The sequence below is a fragment of the Patiria miniata genome, unplaced genomic scaffold (assembly GCF_015706575.1).
Source record: "Patiria miniata isolate m_02_andy unplaced genomic scaffold, ASM1570657v1 HiC_scaffold_21, whole genome shotgun sequence".
Classification (NCBI taxonomy): Eukaryota; Metazoa; Echinodermata; class Asteroidea; order Valvatida; family Asterinidae; genus Patiria; species Patiria miniata.
The window spans coordinates 5,841,055-5,860,152 of record NW_024037060.1 but is presented as its reverse complement, the minus strand read 5'-3'; the positions used below and the strand labels follow the sequence as shown (position 1 = coordinate 5,860,152).

At 39.6% G+C, this 19,098-nt stretch overlaps 1 protein-coding gene across 1 annotated transcript; it reads left to right on the top strand.

Moving 5' to 3' along the window:
- Positions 1-1,331: 1,331 nt before the first annotated feature.
- On the top strand, positions 1,332-11,451 carry LOC119729589 (fibropellin-1-like). Its single transcript, XM_038202208.1, has 15 exons — positions 1,332-1,378; positions 2,018-2,093; positions 2,695-2,853; positions 3,554-3,694; positions 4,256-4,378; positions 4,775-4,897; positions 5,014-5,126; positions 5,445-5,691; positions 6,195-6,338; positions 6,939-7,079; positions 7,721-7,845; positions 8,333-8,525; positions 9,232-9,310; positions 9,612-9,649; positions 10,172-11,451. The coding sequence occupies exons 1-15, from the start codon at positions 1,376-1,378 to the stop codon at positions 10,393-10,395; spliced, it is 1,929 nt and encodes a 642-aa protein (XP_038058136.1). The 5' UTR covers positions 1,332-1,375; the 3' UTR covers positions 10,396-11,451.
- The last annotated feature ends 7,647 nt before the right edge of the window (positions 11,452-19,098 follow it).

Sequence of the window (19,098 nt, the reverse complement as noted above, 5' to 3'; positions counted from 1 at the left end):
AAAAACGCAGATATATACCAATCGTGAATCGACAACCAAAGATCTTAAAAATATCTTATTTTTACAAAGCACAGTCGCCATATGTGCTCGCCGACAACATTTTTCTTAAATGAATCTTCGCATGGAGTGGATTGTACAAGAACTTAACTGATGCGGATCTACTTTATTTGGGAACCGTCGTCACAAATTTTATTTTGTCTTCTTTGTTTCACCTCGACTGCCTTGACAACTGATTCTAATACAAATCCCATGTGGAGGAGACTCTGAGTTATTAATTCACGCTCTTTTGTATAAATTCTGAAAAAGAAGAAGGAATACTCTACAACATCTCGGTATTAGAAAATGCCAAGAGTTGGGAAGAAAGTTAAAACAAAAATGCTTTCAGTGTTTCTCTTGCAGTGTTTGTTATTAGTTGTTTTGGCAATAGTTCTTCTGTAGCCATGAGAACAGACCACAGGTGGTATCCTTGTATCCACTGATTGCTGTCTCATTGTCATTGCGCACAATGGCCTGTTTCCTTGGACGAGGAGGTCTTTTATTCGCCTTAACTGGCCATTACGTCCTGATCGTACATTGAATCGTACCTAATGAAAGCCACGGATTCTTTAGATATTAAGAGTGCAGAGCCTTTACGCAAGGCCCTACGCCAGGCTGTGGAAGCCACAATGCCAAGACAAAGACGGAGAAGACAAGCTTTAAGCCTAAGCTCGTGGTTAGTCAAGTTGAAAGAGGCGTATGAATGGATGAAGTGGAACAAAAGCCGGAGTTGGTTGCTAGCCAGGCCTAGGACGACCGAACTTAAACCAGCTTCTTAAGGACGCCATAGTAGCAATCATATGTAAAAGTATTCGAAACGGGGGGGGGGGGGGGGACTCGCTAATTTAGTGTAAAGTCTTGTCGAGCACTTTTTGCAGATTGATAGAAGTCTTGAACATAATTATGCCTTTTCAATGACTACTTTATTGTTAATTAATTGTTACCTTCTGTCTAGATTTGGTCTCGTCTCGATAATTTCCTTTCAAAAAGCGTTTCACTGCGAGTGAAATATATACATGTTACTCTTATTTCAATCTCGTTCTTCAATTTGAATTCCATCTTCTCGTATTTATTCAAACGTCAACCCCGATACCCTGCGTTTGTGGGGGTTAATCTCTCCTTTGTCCAAACACGGTTGATTGAATGACTTTCCTTTGGTTTCTCAAACCACGAAAAGACTTCTTTCACACCTGAATGCTTACGGCTTTTCTGGTATCTAAGTACATGTACATGTATCAGTATGTTCACATTATGCACGTCTCACGGTAACCTTTCCGCTGTTAGTTAAGGACGAGATAGTGGTATTCGTGTGATATATGTAGGACACAAGTGTTTTGGGATGGTAAGAAGTTAGTATGGTAGCTTAATTTCGGTTATTTTCACTACTTCATCAGTCACGGAAGGTATACGTGTGCTACATTGATTACTCTTCTTGATCACAACCAGTTAATTCAAAACTTCAGTGAGTGAAGTTTATTACATGTACATGTATTCGATTAAAATGTGTGCATGTACATGCTTATTTTGCATACAGTATGTTTCTGCTGAATTTTGAATAGAACCCGGGAAAAGAATGTTGCAACCTGACGCTACTTCAGCGGTTGTGTACAAAGTCTATGGAGAGTCAAGAAAATTTCTAGTATTTCCTTACAAAATTGGAACCGTTTCTCAGTCCCAGATTCATGTCTAATCATCATTTTTGCAATAACTGACCTTTATTGAGATGATCTATGAAGAAAAAGGCAGCGTCAGGTTGCAACATTCTTTTCAGACCCCGCACTACGGGTCTAAGATTAACACACCACAACTGTTCCATTTGTTTCTCTCAATCTGAAGCAGTTTCGCTGAGGTTTGTGTCCTCACATTTGTTTCCATTTCAGCCCCATTTTAGTGGAAATCAAATGAAATATTCCAGGTCTTCAAGAAACGGCTCGTGCCTTCAACCTAAACTAATTCCAACTTGTTCTATATCTTTCCGAAGTTTTTCACGCAGGGCATTCATATCGTTACCATGGAGTTGGGACATCTTATCCTGATATGTGCAAGTATCCTCTTGGGTAAGTGACAGAAAACATATCGTTGTCAAGTGTTTTAGTGATTGATGTTTATTTGTTTATGTTCTTACCTATTTTTATTATTTTACAAGAAAATGTCTAAAGAAAAGGTTTTTTTGGACATTCAAATGGTAGCATCGGAATAGAATATGATGGCTGAAAGAAGAATAAATATATATTAGTCTGAATTTTTTTTAATTGTTAGGCACAACTCTTTCTAGGCTACATGTACAGTATTATGGTTTCGAAAAATGTCCACATGGTAAGCAAATTTAAATAAAGTATTCTAGATGAGGCTGTAAGTAATAAGCCATTGAAGATAATCAGGGGCCATTTTATTTCCCTTGACGCCTTCGCGGTTGTTTAGTACAGCCACAATGTAAATAGTTTGTGTGCTGTGGTGCTAAGATTTCGCACAGTGCTTTCATCCAGGCCTAGTGGCGTAACTCGTTCAAATTTAAAGGTGCTTCTTGCCTGGAAAGGGTGAAACTAAAAAAAAAAGACCCCTCCAAAAAAAACCCACCAAAAACACACAATTGCGCCCTAGTTTAGATTGCAAATGCATAACTTTACAATGTATTTATGTATCTTTTTGTTGGACCAGTAGGTGTTCATGGGCAGACCACTGAGCTCTACCAGACGACGGAAGATACGACGACACTTTTCGAAACAACGGCTGAGGCGGCAGCGACCGAATTCCAGACAACGATCGAAACCACCACCGATGACACGACTGACCCTGTAGTTACCGAATCGGCGGCAGGTAATTCAAAATGCTGATGGATATCAAATAAGTCTATACCCCAAAATATATCTGTAGCGCAATCCTTCCTACCGTATGCACAATCCACCTTGGTTTTTTGGGGGATTCAAGAAGAATCGAGGACATATGATACTCGATGTTTTTGCAGTGGAAAACATTTTCAGATTCAGGTTTTTTTCGTGCAAAGACGATACCTATAGGGATTAAGGTTACCCCAAGACTCAAATGTTATCTGAACAAGTCATGCCTTTGCATTCTGCGCATATTAAGACGCTGTATGTCGTTATTATAATGTTCCAGTATTATTTTGTTAATTTACCGTTCTCAATTTCCATTTTAATTCTGACCTCTTTTGATTAATAAGGAGCTACCCGTACATGTAGTCATGACAACGCCCAAGTCAACTACTCCTGAAGTCAAACTTCTGTTGCACAGTAATTTTCTAAGATTCCGGTTTTTAAAACAAACTCAAAAGGTGTCGTACAACTTAACAACCACTTTGAGGGTTCACAAGAAAAGCTTTTTCGCCTCAGCACTAAGAATACAGGCAACATTGTGTGAAACAGAGACCGCAAACAGATACATGCACTTTTTTTTCAATAGCTACAAATCACTGATACTTTTAGATAAGCTTTACGATCCAGGAATTGTTCGATGTTGTTCCATCAACCAGATTTCTGTCATTTCTCCCTACTAACAGATATCGACGAGTGTACCACTTTCCAATTGGAGAACAGACACAACTGTGACGACTTGGCAACTTGCTCCAATCTCGATGGTTCCTACACGTGTACCTGCAATTCTGGTTACTCAGGCAACGGACTGGATGGACAATGTCAAAGTGAGGATTTGTTGCTGAAGTTGCCGGAAAAATTTCCATATACTGTACGAAGTTCACTCAACACCCTGTGTACAAACCCTATGACTTTGATGACATGAAATTGCTATCTGGGGGCTTGTTAGTCAATACAGAGGAAAATTAGTGAACTTCGCATATGGTAATCTTGCCAAGTTGCTTTGGTTTGCATCCAAAGCCGAAGCCCGTCATTATTTTGCCATCTTTAATTGCTGAACTATAGTTTGTGGAAATTAGTCATTTGTTTTTGCAAGGATTAAAGAAATTGTACCTTTGTAATTTGAACAGCATGTCATACCCAACCATACATCGCTTTCGTGTACAGAGAACAGAGCTAAAATACATGTAATGTGATGACGATGTGAAACAATATGTCCGAAAACTATAGACAGATTTCAAGAATACATCTCTGAGCTACTTTTGTGAAACTCAAATTTTGTTTCGCAAAGATGACACTTAATGACACTTGGATGACTAATGCCAACAACAGTGACGATAATAACCGTGACGATCCTCATTCGTGTCTTTTTTCTGGTTATCCTACAGACATCGACGAGTGTGTGAATGGCACTGATTCATGTGACACCAATGCGGCCTGCACGGATACTGCCGGATCCTACACGTGCACATGCGATGCAGGATACACTGGGAATGGGATGACGTGTGCCGGTAAGATAACCAAACAGTGGCAATGGTGGAGCAGTGTTTTAGTCATTTCTTATCACGTTCACATAATCGGGCATGTTATAATGGTCACAGTTGGCAGGCAAGGAACGAAATACAGTCGAACACCTTTATAACAAGGTCCTTGGAACTTGACCAATTACCTCGTTTAACAGGTACCTTATATTAACAGTATGGGAAAACAAAGAAAACGAAAGACTTGGGACCTTACATTTTGTTTGTTATAAGCATGACGTTGTATCAACTGTGCTCTTCTTATCAGGGTTCGACTGTTAATGACAAACAAGTTGTGCCCCATCTACAATGTAATTCCCCGTTTCAAGGTTTGGCAAAACATAAATCTTGAAATATTGACCTTTTGTTTATCTTTCACTCTTACAGATGCTGACGAGTGTTTTGTCAAGTCCGATAACTGCACAGACAATGAGAAATGCATCAACAATGTTGGCGGATTCACGTGCGGCTGCCAGACAAACTTCTTCCGGGTTGACGGGGTCTGCACAGGTACGGTACTTACCTGTAAATTGTCAGCCTGTTTGTTCCCACTATGTTTTCCTGTATCTGCGTTTTATACTCTGTACATGTACATGTATTTGACTCTTCAATCATTTCTCTTTCAGGATCGGTTTCGCTTAATCTGGTGGTAGTCTTCTCCCAGATCCTGGGCATGTCAGCCGTCGATAACCTGACCGCAGTGGACACGGCAGCGAACCGCATTGAACTGGCAGATGACGTAAGTAAAACGGCTGATAACTTAGACTACACGTCTCTCTTGCACATGACACACATTGATTGAATATAAAAGTCAGAACAATTGAGAGGAATTAAGACGAATAATGGAAAACGTCAATCAAACTTTACATTCTTCTTTGGACGTTCAATTATCAACATTATTGTGTTGTCAGGGTCTCATTAGGTATACAAATCTCAAGCTCATCAAGTCAAACAATGAATCCCGTGTCGATCTATACCTGCATAAATCTAGCAGCCTTAAAGCAAACAGTGATATACAAGTCATGAATTTGTGCCTCCATTTCTGACACAATTTCAGGTGTTTTCAGTCCTCAACTCGTCCTCCACTGTCGGTCCCGACCTGTTGGGTGTAGCAATCACCGACATGACAAATGTCACCAACGGAACCTCTGTCACCTTCCTGGTGGATCTTGACGCCGCCACGACCCTGACTGAAGCTCAAGTGTCGCAGGCGTTCGTCGACGGACTCACGGGCGCGGCGAATGACACCGTGGCACCGGATAGCTTGATCGAGAGTGGATCGACGCCGACTGTGGCAGTGCCTGGTAGGTTACAGATCAAGAATAGCCAAGACACTAAACGGCAAAACATCTTTTTGAGAACCACACATATTTTAAAGCTCTGGCACGAGCTTCTACATGTCACTTGGTAGTCGGTCTGTCTGTCTGTTTGTCTGTTCGAGAAAATTGACAAAAACATTTAACCAAATGCCATTCCGTGGTTATATAAATGCACTCCTGCCAAAAAGTTTCGAAAGACCGACTTCGTTCCGATCGATGCGCATGTTTTGCACTCGTGCTTGTAAAAGAGCAAGCACCTGTATAGACCTCAGTTTCAACCAGCCAGCCGACCCGGGCAAGCTCGGTGGTTGAGTGGTAAGACATCTGCAAAAACCACCATCAAACAAATTAGCTGTGGCAGTAACCAACCAACTAGCTCTTCAGGATGAAGGCCAAATACATGTAGGCCTACATATTTTGACTTTTCTTTCCCAGACATGATTTAAAGACCAAAAAAAATATTCATATTCCTTCTTGGTGTATTTCAGATATCAACCCATGCGAGGAGGGAACGGACAATTGTTACGCCCTCAACTACCAGCAGTGCGTCTACGAAAGCAGCAACGTGTTCAGCTGTATGACGTGTTTGTCGGGTTATGCGGCGCCCTCTGTTGTCGGCGAGGCCTGCACGGGTATGTCAATATTTTTTTTTACCCCAAGTTCCGAATCTTTGTTTTTTGCTACCAAACTACCTGAATTCATCGAGATCACACACTGTTATGGAAACAATGATTCATTCTTTGCAACAGTATGGACTGTGTGTTCCTCAGCCCAGTAAATAAAAATTATGTCCAAAATCTGGCGATGGATTTTGAAGGAATTTAGAGGGTTTAGGTTATTTTTCTACTTGTATGTAAGAGTTTCAAAATTGCAAATGCCGGATCACACATTTGTGAATGAATAGTTTGTTTTAAATTGTTAGTTGGGTGGGTAGTTCAGCTTTTTACTGTTGAGCATGATTCACACTGAACAAAACACACACACTTAGTTTTTTCCTAAATTTCTTTTTATAGAAAGAAAGATATGCTTAGACATTTGTTTTCGCAAACTTCATCTTTTTATTATAAGTTTCAAGATCAAAACACATTGAGTAATTAAAAGAAAATTAATCCATGGACAGAACATAAGCCATTTTAAAGAAATCTCTACCTCTACCTGTTGAATTACTTGATATACATGTACATGTAGTACAAACTGTTTTCAATGTTTGTACTTTTCCCCCTCGTTTATAGAAATCTTTCCCTGTGACAACAGCACCGTGTCCCAAGCGTGTGCCGATCAAGGCTTTGTGGACTGTGTACACGACGGGCCCGGCGAGTCACACTGCGAAAACTGTCTGCCTGGCTGGACGATGGTGGGAAGCCAGTGCGAAAGTACGTATAATGCCGCCATGCACCACATTTTCACTCATCAATTCGCCCGAAAAAGCCCCTTAACAAACTTAAGTATATTTCCTTCTTTATGTCAACATATACTTAGAAGTTTTGTTTGGCTTTTCATTTATTTGCCCAAGTCTCGATTTGTGTGAAACGTTAGGTTGCAGTATGAAAACTATCAGCGTGATATGAAGTGAATTTCAGAAACCTGATTTCATGGTTGAATAGACAAATTTTGATTGCTACATGTATTTTCCCCAATGAAAAATTCATGATTTTGTTCATGAGCATGTTTATTCTTTAGTCTGTTGTCCAAATTTCCGACCCCTTTAACTCGTTTAAACAATTACATGCAATGGGTGAGCTGTTGCTGTTTGACTTGTTCTTTAAATAAGTTCTAAGCCAGAAGTCTCTCTATATTTATTAATTAGGGAATAAATGTGTGCTCCGCCAGTTTTAAAACCCTTTTTTCTAAGGCTGGTTTTAAAAACTCTGCTAAGACCTGTTGGAGTCTGGATGCTGATAATTTGTCGAGAGCCATGTGACGGGATCTTGACCAATAGGAATGTGTAAACTGTCTTGGGTATTTACGAATGAAGTTTAATTTGGACAAACAATTCTTTCCTTTCCTTGTACAGGGCTGCAGAAATTCCAAGGCAGCGCCAGGCTTGAAGACTACGGTGGCATGACGGCGGAGTTTACAGAGGATCTGACCAACAGTTCATCATCGGCCTACATTGCACTGGCAGACGATATCTGCACCGTGAGTTATCCTTTTATTAATTTATTTATTATCCACATCCAACAGCAAAAAAAACCGCCAATTACAGGACTGGGTCCTATTCATTCCCTTCTGGGTTCCCGTTTTTCTATTTGTATTACAATTTAAAATACTGGACAAAAAAAAGAGACACGGTGTGATTGTATATAATTATTATTATTTATTTAACATGTATTATTTTAACCGCAGATTCGCAAAATGTCATTTCTGTGCTTGCGGTATGTTTAATTTCCCTTTATTGTCCAAACTGGCAGTAAAGGTAATCCTGCCCTCAGTGTTGAACCGAAAAACGGATATTACCCCAAACCTTCTCATATAAAAGATGAAAAAACTCTTTGAAATTTAAGAAGCTTTCTAAGTTGGGAGTTGAGTTGAGGATTGCATCGGAGTCAATCGTGTCTTCCTCTGACGTGAAATTAATTCCCATCTCCTCTCATTTTGTTTCTCATTTTCTTTTGTTTCCATGAAGTTCCTGACAGCGGCCACCGGTTCGTCCATCTGTCAGATTCTAGGTTTCAGTAATGGCAGCATTATCATCGACTACATCTTGCTCTTCCCTGAGGCGGACAACTCCACCGCATCAGACCTGTCTGCCTCTATCCTCAGTGCTGACACCGCTACGGGCTCCCTGGCGCTGACTCCAAGCTCTGTTAGTTTAGTCGGTGAGTTTGCCATTCGCTCATTTCATGTCAAGTGATGAGCAACCCTGTTGGTCAAACCAAAACACAATAAAAGTGAGATAGCACTTTAATGAGTGACAAGAATACAAGCGTGCATAAACGTTCGCAGCAACAACTCATTCTTAGATTGGACTGTGTTAAAAGAGGGCTAAATAGGGCTGGTGCAGGTTATTTGTCACACTATACACTACTGACTAATCAACACCTGACATTGCACGATGATGACCCGCTTCACTGCATCTGATAAGTAGTTGTAGCAACGAAAGCTTATGCAAACTTCAATTCGTGTTAGTCATTTCAGTTCTGTACACATTAATTTTCAGTTCATGTTGTGACTGTTGCCTATAGACCTTTATCATGCTGTCACCATTTCAGTCATGTTCCCTGTATCCAATAGCAGTACTGAATGATAACATGTTTAAAAACAAAACAAGAACCAGACTGTTTTCCCTTCCAGCCCCGCTTTGGTTACGTTGATTTGAATGAGAAAAAAATCATGATGGCCACAACATGAAAATGGTCTATTACGTATGGGCTCTCCAGGCAGAACGAATTTATTTAAAACCTTACATGTAGGCCTATACATGTACATGTACATATTTTTGAATGAAATCTTCCAAGTTCAACAACGCTATGTGTAATCGCCGTGTCCTTATCTCCTGGTCCTTATTTTTCGTTTTCTCTCCAGACATCAGCGCCTTCTGTGAGTTCAGTTCCTGTTTGAATGGTGCCACCTGTTCTATTGATAGCAACCAGATAGTATGCGCGTAAGTTAATTAACTTAGATTCTTGTCGATGCAAGGGCGGATGCAGGTTTGAAGGGGAGTAGCTGCTAAGAGGGGGTATAGCAGGCATATGCTGTGTTTTCCTACATGATTTTCCTACTTGTTTGGCGGCCAAAAGGAGGGAGGGGGGGGGGTAGACCCCTAACTTCCAGCAGATCCGTCACTGCAATAATTGCTTTTAATACTCTATGAAGTACCAGTACTACAAGTTGTTTTCACTTAAATTGAAAAACTTAATATGAGAAATCCCTTATTGATTGTTTTTTTTTTTTTACATTTACAGGTGCACAACAGGTTACACAGGGAGCGACTGTGGCACAGGTAAGACAAACTCGATGTAAATGTCTATTAACTAAAATGATTACAATTCTTAACCTTGCAAAACTGACACCGAGACATACCTAAATCGAAACAATGCATATTTTTTTTTTTAATAAAATGTTCAATCAAGGGTGCGGAATCCTGGTTGTTTATTTATTAATTAATTTTTGTTCTGCTCGGGACATGAAATGCTTTGAGGATTCTATCACAGCTGAGACCCAAGCCTTCGTCAAAACTAAATCCAACACTTCTGATTACATACAATCTTGTTACTGATTTGTTTGGACATCACACACACCCGAAGATAGGTCAAAATATCCATGGAACATACATTGTGGACATACAAAAGTCTCCAAAGCTCCAAAATTTATCTTTAAAAAAATGAAAATCATCTTCCCCGTCAGAGCCTAATCCAATCCTTAACAGCGAATCCTATCTTAAAAGGCCATTTCCCTATCCCACTTTTTCTTGTTCAATTTGAAGCAAATTTGACTGAAATTGTTTGGTTTTGTTTGATTATAGCTGTGACAACCCCTGAAGTCGTCACGCCGATCGCCGTGACCGCCGCACCCGACGGCCTCAGTACCGGAGCGATCGTCGGTATCGCGGTGGGCTGTGTGGTCGCTGCCATAATCATCGTGGTCGTTCTGGTAGTAGTAATCATGAAATGCACCGGCAAGTCTAAAGTTGGCATTCGGGAACAGGAACCAGACGAAATACCACTCGCTGATCAACATCAACACTGATGGGGTGTTGCACATGGTTTTAACTTCATTCCCTGGTAGCCGGACACGGGGTTGGCACCAGCGAAGATTCTGTTGGTTTTGCATTCCTGTAAAGCATCTCCTGCTCATCTTGAGTGTTTTGAAATGAATATGAACGCATTGAGGTGCTCTAAAGAACCCTGTGACTCCGTATGCTGTATATTGTGTTTTATTTTTTTTTTCCATATTTTGTTTTCATGTAAAAGGCTAGCATGGAGTTTGCCTTTGTTGTGTTGGATATTCGTTGTAATTAACTTGTAAATAATTCTTTCTTTTTTTAAATGCATGAGAGAAACATATTTTATAAAGGGTGCAATATTGAAATTATGAATATCGCACCATTTTAAACAATATTGTTCTCTCATTCATAATTCAGAGTTTGTCATAATACAGAAAAGGGATAAACACCTTTTTTATTTGCATGTATATATTGATGTAAGTATATTTTTTTTTAAGGACGGAAGGGGATTTTATCTTCTTTTTTATTTAAAGTTTTACACAGGTTTTGAAGATTTGAACTTACTCTTTAAAGTGATGGATTGTTACTACGTGTACTGAAATACGAAACCTTACGCTTGCTAACATGCATTTCGCATCCAAAAGAAAAGACCACAATTTCACCATTTTGGGTTATTAATGAATTTATGTATACGCAGTAATTGTTACATTGAAGCAGCTGAACTGCAGCTTTTGGTAAAAATAAATCAACAATGCACTGTACATGTATTTTTATCTTTGATTTTCGTTAAAGTGAATCAAAAATATTACTCTTTTTTTAAACAATGGATTCTTGTACAATGTAAATAAAAGGTTGTGTGCATTTTAACATCTAGTGGTTTAGATAATTGGAAACTTTGCAGTCCTGTTTTAAATAATTCATGGTGTGAAGTTTAATAAAGCTTAAATGATAAATTGTTTTGAAAAAAAGTCATTGATTAGTGCTATCAATTTGACAAGTTTAAACTTCACAAGTTTATTGAATATTTGTATAACTTGACTTGATCAATAAATGAGAACATAAATCTATGTGGTTTCAAAGTGTAAATAGTCATGTACATGAATGCTTGTAATTATGATCTGTTACACGGTACCCTGTGGAGACATGGGTATGATAGGGAACAAAAGATTGAATAAGTCTCCTCGGGGCCATTTCTATAGGTGAATACGTCTCCACAAGGTTATCACGAAATAGATTTTACGATATGGATTTTACTCCAAAACTAGGAATTTCCAAGGTGTGTTGATTGGTCGCAAATTGAAGTATTTTATGTAATGGATATTAAGTCCGAATTCCAGCCCAGGAAATTAATTCTGGTTAAAATAGGACCATTTTGAATCTACACTTTCAAACTCGAAAACTTTAGTCCACGGGAACAAAAAAATTCCTCCACAAGGATAAAAATCAAGTATTTGTCTGTATATGTGTGTGTGAAACTAGTCGGAATTAAAACAAACAAATCGAAAACGAAAAAAATATATATACATTTTGAGACTCAGAGAACATTTGTATTTTCTTCAATGTTGAAATGAAAAGTAAATGCTGAAATGAGCAGCAAAGGATCACTACAAATGAATACATGTACATGTTTTGAACTTTTCAGAACGTGCCGATTCGGTATTATGACCTATTTTGCAACCGCGTCGCTCAGATACTTCATTAATTTTTCACGCACTTTATGTTATGATCTTATTCCCGCAATGTGGCGACTGGAATCCCCAGCAACAGATTGCTGATGATTCATTATAATGACAGCACGTGACCAGATGCTACACGAGAAAAATGAAGCCGTGGCTATTGAATAAATAATGAGTACATGTACATGTACAATTGTTGAATGAAACTTTGATGTGATGCTAATAATTCAGTTTTGCTCGGTGACATTGTTATTAAGCAGTTGACGAGAATAATGCAAATTGCCAATTGTGTATTCCACTGGCCACGTATTTACTCACTTGCCCCTTGGTAACAAACGTGCATGTACTGTGTGCATGCTTAAATATCCGAACAATCGAAATCATTTTAAAAATGAAGGGAAAAAAGACGGAAAATTAATCATTCAATATTAGGTTTTGCCCTTCACCTACGTATAAACACTATATGTACAGTACTCAGTCAGGCGCGGAACCACGGGAATTTGACACAAATAATGTGACCCCCCCCCCCGGTCCGATACCCAAAAACATTTTACTAGTACATTTTTGTAATTATGTCCGCTTAATTGTGCACAAATTGGGACAGAGCCAGCTGGGTTACGGGTGTTATTGTATACAGTCGACTTTCATTATAAAGAGCACTTTTATAAAGAGGTTCTGCTTATAAAGAGCAAATTCTGAGGTCCCAAATCTCAGGTTCTCTTTGTTTTCGCTTTGTTTCGCTGTCCTTTTATAACAACATTCCTGTTATAAAGAGGTAATTTGGCTAGTCCCATCGACCTTGTTATAATGAGAGTCGACGTAATATTTTGTAATATAGTGTTAAATTAATGATGGTCGGATTTCAACAGCGCCCCATTTAAAGTATGGTACGACCCGCCCCCCCCCCCCCCGGCGGAGGCCAAGTGCCTAGAGAAAAAAACCCTGTCTACATTTCAGCATTGATTTGCTAATGAACCCCCCACCCGCAAAAATTCTTGGATCCGCCCCTGCTCAGTGTGTTTCCCCCAAGTGAAAGTGAAAACAAGTGTGCTTGAAAACTTTCAAACAGTCACAAGTGACAAGAAATATGCATGTTCATGTACACCAAGGGCGGATCCAGGGGGGGGCCAAAGGGGGCCATGGCCCCCCCCAAAACGAAACCAATTTTTTTTTTTTTTTATGTGACAATGCAATAAAGGCAGGCAATGAGTACACCACCATCTTTTCCTCAAAAAACATTGGTTAAAGTGGTCAGAAATTGCCTCAGATTGCACCACAGAGCATCTAGAATCCAAAAATTTTTCGGGGCCCTTAAGCGGGCCCCGAACCCCACGCCGTAATTTTTTCACCCACTTTTTGGGGGGACCAAAATTTTTTTTGGCCCCCCCCAAAATTGTGTTCTGGATCCGCCCTTGATGTACACGTATGCCGCTGAACTTCTTTCTCATTATCGATCTGATCCAGTGGTTTTGAGGAAACCGTCCTCACGGTTCAAGTTTACACACAGTTTTGGAATATTACGGTGCATGGGAATGCATGGCAACCCAGCTGTGTCCATGGCGACGTTTACCATAGTAACCATGCGAAGCCAGATGATGCTGCATCCGTGCAGTTGCTCCTGTCATATCGGTGTACGTTCTGACGAAGATGATGACCGTCCTGCCGTCTCGGACTGGACACACCTCGACCCGTTGATGAATCTGATGGGCGCTTCGGACTGTTGGTTAAAAGCGATGAAAGTGAGTCCTACCTAAGTGCAGGTATGTTTTTTGTTCCGGTGCTGCCGGTTTTCAAGGCAGGTTTTTCCACCCAAATCGGATAACAGGCTATACAGAGCGTCCCAAATTACACCTAACATTTTTTTTGCGAGGATCTAGCGTCGCCGCGGAAACACTAAACGCCATTATTTTGATATCCTTTTGAAGCTTGGAATCTTAACTTTATCTTTGGCAAGTATTGGTTTGATTTTCAAAAGGGATTTAAAATGATTCGTGGTCACATAAAGGCATGTCAAAAACAAACTCAACCAATTTCAAGGAAAATCAATCACTTGCATTCTTTTCTAATGTGGAAATGGTTCATCATATTCATGATGTGACGATCTGGTTGCCTTTTACATTAATTTCTGTGTTTCCTATTCTTTTAGATCCACGTAGACAACACCTTAAATGAATTCACAATATTGTTCTTCGCTTTTAAAGTTCAATTTTTGAAATTCACGTAAAAGTATGTACAATGTACGTATTCAAAAAACGCGCTCAAAGTGTGGCTCTAGTTTGCATCTGATGTACCGCAGCATCGATTTTCCTTCAAATCGGTTCAATTTGTTTTCAACATGCCTTTATTTGAACACAAATAATTTTAAAACTCTTTTAAACATGAAACCAATACTCGTAGTTGGGAACTATACAACAGGGTCCTCTGAAACTGTTTCAAGATGCAGTTTATATCTCTAAGACCGAAGAGGGCGTTAATATGATATGCAACGATATAGGGATTTTTTTTAAGGAACTGTAGGTTTGCAAGTTGTAAAGGTACAATCGATGATGCAAAAGGTTTTCTTTGGGGGGGGGGAGAAGTGTGTCCTATACTACTAGATCCTACTTGATTTGAGGCAATATCCGTTTGTAATTTGTTGTTAATACATGTAGTTAACATTCTCCAGAAATGAGCCATTTTTCTGGGGACTTTGGGGAAATTTTGTTGTCTATCAATGTACATGTACTTATTAAAGTGAGTGGTCGTCTGGTGTTAAGCGATATTTACCCAGAGAGATTATGGAAATATGGCCGTTTCTTCTGCTAGAAGTTGTCGATTGCCCCAATCCCACTTGGACATTTTAAATATTCCTTTACGATCCAAACGAACCAAATACTGGATCCTGAATAGCTGGAATTGGCTTCCCTCCGTTCCAAAAAAGGGAAGGGAAAAAACCCAATGTGTTGGCATACGTTTACTCAAGGGGAAATGAACGAAATGTATTGTACAATAGGGGAAACTATGAATATTCATAGTTACAAGCTTGAACGGGCAAATATTATATTAACGGCCTTATGCAGACCCAAAGCTATCGTACTGCCACTCTGTCACGACGATACCGACGGAAAATAGATCATCTTCCAACCAGAACCACAAACGACCAGACTTTGGAAGAATGCAAACACTCCGTTGTCATATTTCCTTTTGAATGGTTGTCATGGTCACGCTCTCCCATAATTGCCCAAATAATCACTCGGTGTGGCAGCTAATGCATTGCCCTTCGTTCTGCAGTATTTTGCAACGCCATCGCAACTCATGCGTCGCAAATTCTGTTATCAATTGCCTTCCTGCTTAGCCTAATTTATCTCCAGGGCTAAAACAATCATGGAATTTTCGTCGCTCTATTTTCTTTTATATTTCCGTGATTACTGGCTCCGTTTGGTAAAATTTATGGCAAGAAATGACCCTGTATACATGCAAATAAAGAAAGACCCAGTAGTAGTAGACATCTTAGTGAAACGTGAAACATATTTAAAGATGTATTCCACGTACTGTATTCGAGTTTACCTCGACAAATAGATTTGTTTTGTTTTTTCAATTGCCATTTTCCTAGTAATGTAAAAGTTTAACTTTCATTGTTGAATGAAACATCGAATGAAAAAAAATCCATCAACGTTTAGTTTATCCTTCACAAAATGGAATTATTGGCTGCCAGACAATATTTTGGCTCTTGCCGGGCGGTTTATTTGTGCGCAGTTGAAAGCCCTCTTTCAGAAAGTTGTAGACGCCTAAATTTGGAATACATGTACATGTACAGTAGAGTTTTTCGTGACAACAAAACACACACAGTGAAAACTCGTCAGGAGAAAAAAAAACATTTCTGAAAAGCAAATGTTGTAAATTGGCCTATGTTGATTAATATGCATTAAAATCACCAGATACCTTAAAACTACAAATAAGGATCAGAAATACATCAAAAGACACCATTAAAATTAGTGTTGCATGCAAGTTAAGTTCATTAAAAATACTTACAATAAAATAGATTACAAATCAAAAGCATGTTGGAAACGATTAATTTCCAGCAGCGTCTTAAAACGGTTTAAGCTGGTGGCATTTCTCACTAAACTGATTCCTTGTTTTCACAGAACACACCAACATGTTGTAAGATTTTAACAACCATTGGTTTTCTTTTTACCTCGTTCAGACTTCCCTGACGGTTGAAATGAAGATGTTAGAGATTCTGATCTTGATACTTGCTAATACCCTGCCAGGTATATATAGATGTACAGATTTTTTGTCTACCTCTATCTATCCTTATATTTTAAGCAAATTTGACGGCATCATTATGCTGTGAGCACACGTTTAACAAAACAAATGTCCTTGGAAAATTGATTGAAGCACGGCACTTCAAACTTCAGTATTTCTTTCTTTTTTTTCATCATAATCTGAATGTTTTTTTTTTCGTTTTAGCTCTGCTTATTACCTCACCTCCGCAGACTACACCCACCGAAGACTCCGAGAGGCTGAGCCTAGCGGCCGTCATCGGTATAGTGACGGGTGCCGGCCTGGCATGCCTGATCGTAACCATCGCCATGATCCTCGTGGTGTTCAAATCACTTACCAGGACACCGACAGGCGCATTGGTGACACGGGAACATACGCGGTCATCGGGGGAACGGTGGGCCACGATGCGGGAACCGCCTACCCTGGAGAGCGGCGTTTAGATTTGTGGAGAGGACCATACTCCATATGCCGAAACAAACAAATGGCTACAGACCAACATGGGGGCCACCTTTTCGGAAAATTCACCCATTTTGCCACCCTCAGACTTCAAACTTTGGAAGCCAATGGTGAAGCTTTTTCCAAAGTGCAGTTTTCAAGTGGTATATCTGTGTCGGGTACTAAAAGCCCCTAGGTGCGCCGAAGGCGTCTGGGCAGTGTTGCAGTCGAGTCCATCACAAGTCGATCACAAGTCAATCACAAGTCAATCACAAGTCAATCACAAGTCAATCACAAGTCAATCACAAGCCAATCACAAGTCAATCACAAGTCAATCACAAGTCGATCACAAGCCAATCACAAGCCAATCACAAGTCAATCACAAGTCAATCACAAGCCAATCACAAGTCAATCACAAGTCAATCACAAGTCAATCACAAGTCAATCACAAGCCAATCACAAGTCACTCACAAGTCAATCACAAGTTAATCACAAGTCACTCACAAGTCAATCACAAGTTAATCGCAAGTCACTCACAAGTCACTCACAAGCCAATCACAAGTTAATCACAAAGTCAATCACAAGTCAATCACAAGTCAATCTAAAGTCAATCTAAAGTCAATCGCCAGTCAATTGCAAGTCAATCGCCAGTCAATCACAAGTCAATCGCAAGTCAATCAGTCCAAAGTCATGTCGCAAAGCTTTTCAAATGATCTGCGATAAAGGCATTCCTTTGCTAATTCGCACCTCTGTTACTTGTGACTGGATTTGTGATTTACTTGTGAACGGATTTGCGACGGACTTGCGATTTACTTCCGACTTGACATCGTGGACTCGACGACATCGCCGGTTTGGGGCAGGAAAATGTTGAAATGTGAATTCCTTATCTTGCACGGGACATTGTTTTAAAGTATGTGTTAATTACAAATACAATGAGAGGGACAATATTAAAAAAAAAAATTATGAAGACATTTTATTAATGTCCTAAATTTCTATTTTCGGAAGTGTTTTATCAATGAAGCATTTGTGAAACTTGAAATCTCAACAAAAAGAGAAGGGAGATTTGATTTCAAGGGAACGTTTGTTAGACCGATGGAGAGTTTGCACTTCAAACGTTTCTAAAGCTACAAGAAAATTACAGTAAATATTAGCAAGAGATGATTGTTTGTCACCTAAGCAATGGTTGGCTGTTTTATGTTTTGAGTTTATTTTGGTTACCGATTGTATAGGGTTTGTACTTGTTTTTTTTTTCTCTCTCGCTTGAACTAAAAGTTAAATTGAATGAAAGTGGTGTTTGCATGTGGTACCCCCGGCGTGCGCTTTCGATTTTGAAGCGGCAATAACCCTCATTGTTCGAGGGCTGCAGGTGTATGGGCAGCAGGTCACCCCACCCCGTCCAAACATTTTAAAAATGAGTAACCTGTGAATTCTCAAGTACTTGAGTATTCAGTGGAATTCTCCCCTTGAAGGGAAAACGAGTTTCCAAAATGATATCGTTGATTTTCGCGGGTTTTTTTTTTTTGGGGGGGGGGTGGGAGGTGTGCCGGTGTGCGTGATCTAATCGTACATATAATGGACCTGCGAATAAAAGAGGTCCACATTGTCCCAAATCATCATTCCTTTGTTTGTGCTCTAACTTTTAATCAACAGCTCTCATTGGTTTTGTACAAGAATTTCAATCGTGGACGTTTGGTCAATCGTGGACGTATTGTTCGTGCCCTAACCCTTTTGTTCTAGGTCTACGGTTGCCGTTGTTTACATACTCAAGATTTCCTCTTCTCTGAGAAACGAGCTTTGAGACATTTTGGGGTTTATTTGTTGCAAAATGAAGAGGAAGACTCAAGGGAATCTCGATAAAAAAAAATGGGTTGAAATGGGTTGAGTGTTCACAGTGGGAGTAAAATGATTTTTTTCTCCAGGGAGAAATTCGACAGTAGGTAAGGTATTACTGTGTGTGTTATGATGGGGGGGGGGGGCACCGTTAATAATAGTAGCACCCGCAAAAAAACCCCAAAACGATAGCCCAACATGCCTCTCCTTCAAACTACAAAGAAATTGTCTGTGTTTATTTTTCGAAGAGAGTTTTTAAAAAGTATCCAATGATGAAATCCATTGCATTTTTGTGTGTGCTTAAGCCTAACCCCTGGGATGACGAACAAAACTATTCCCGAAAAAAAAGACTTTACCATGGGCGATATTTGTATAATTTAGAAACTTTCACGAAGTCAATGTCACGGATTCAATCTATAGTCTCATACACCATGAACAGGTACTATTGGTGTCGTGGAACAATAATAACTCTGAAAATGGCTTATAAACTTTGGATACTTTCGCAGTGAAGCGAAACTGTTA

Coding starts and splice junctions, on each gene's coding strand:
- LOC119729589 (XM_038202208.1), top strand. Junction 2,094..2,694: donor ATGTGCAAGTATCCTCTTGG/GTAAGTGACAGA, acceptor TTGTTGGACCAG/TAGGTGTTCATGGGCAGACC. Junction 2,854..3,553: donor AGTTACCGAATCGGCGGCAG/GTAATTCAAAAT, acceptor CCCTACTAACAG/ATATCGACGAGTGTACCACT.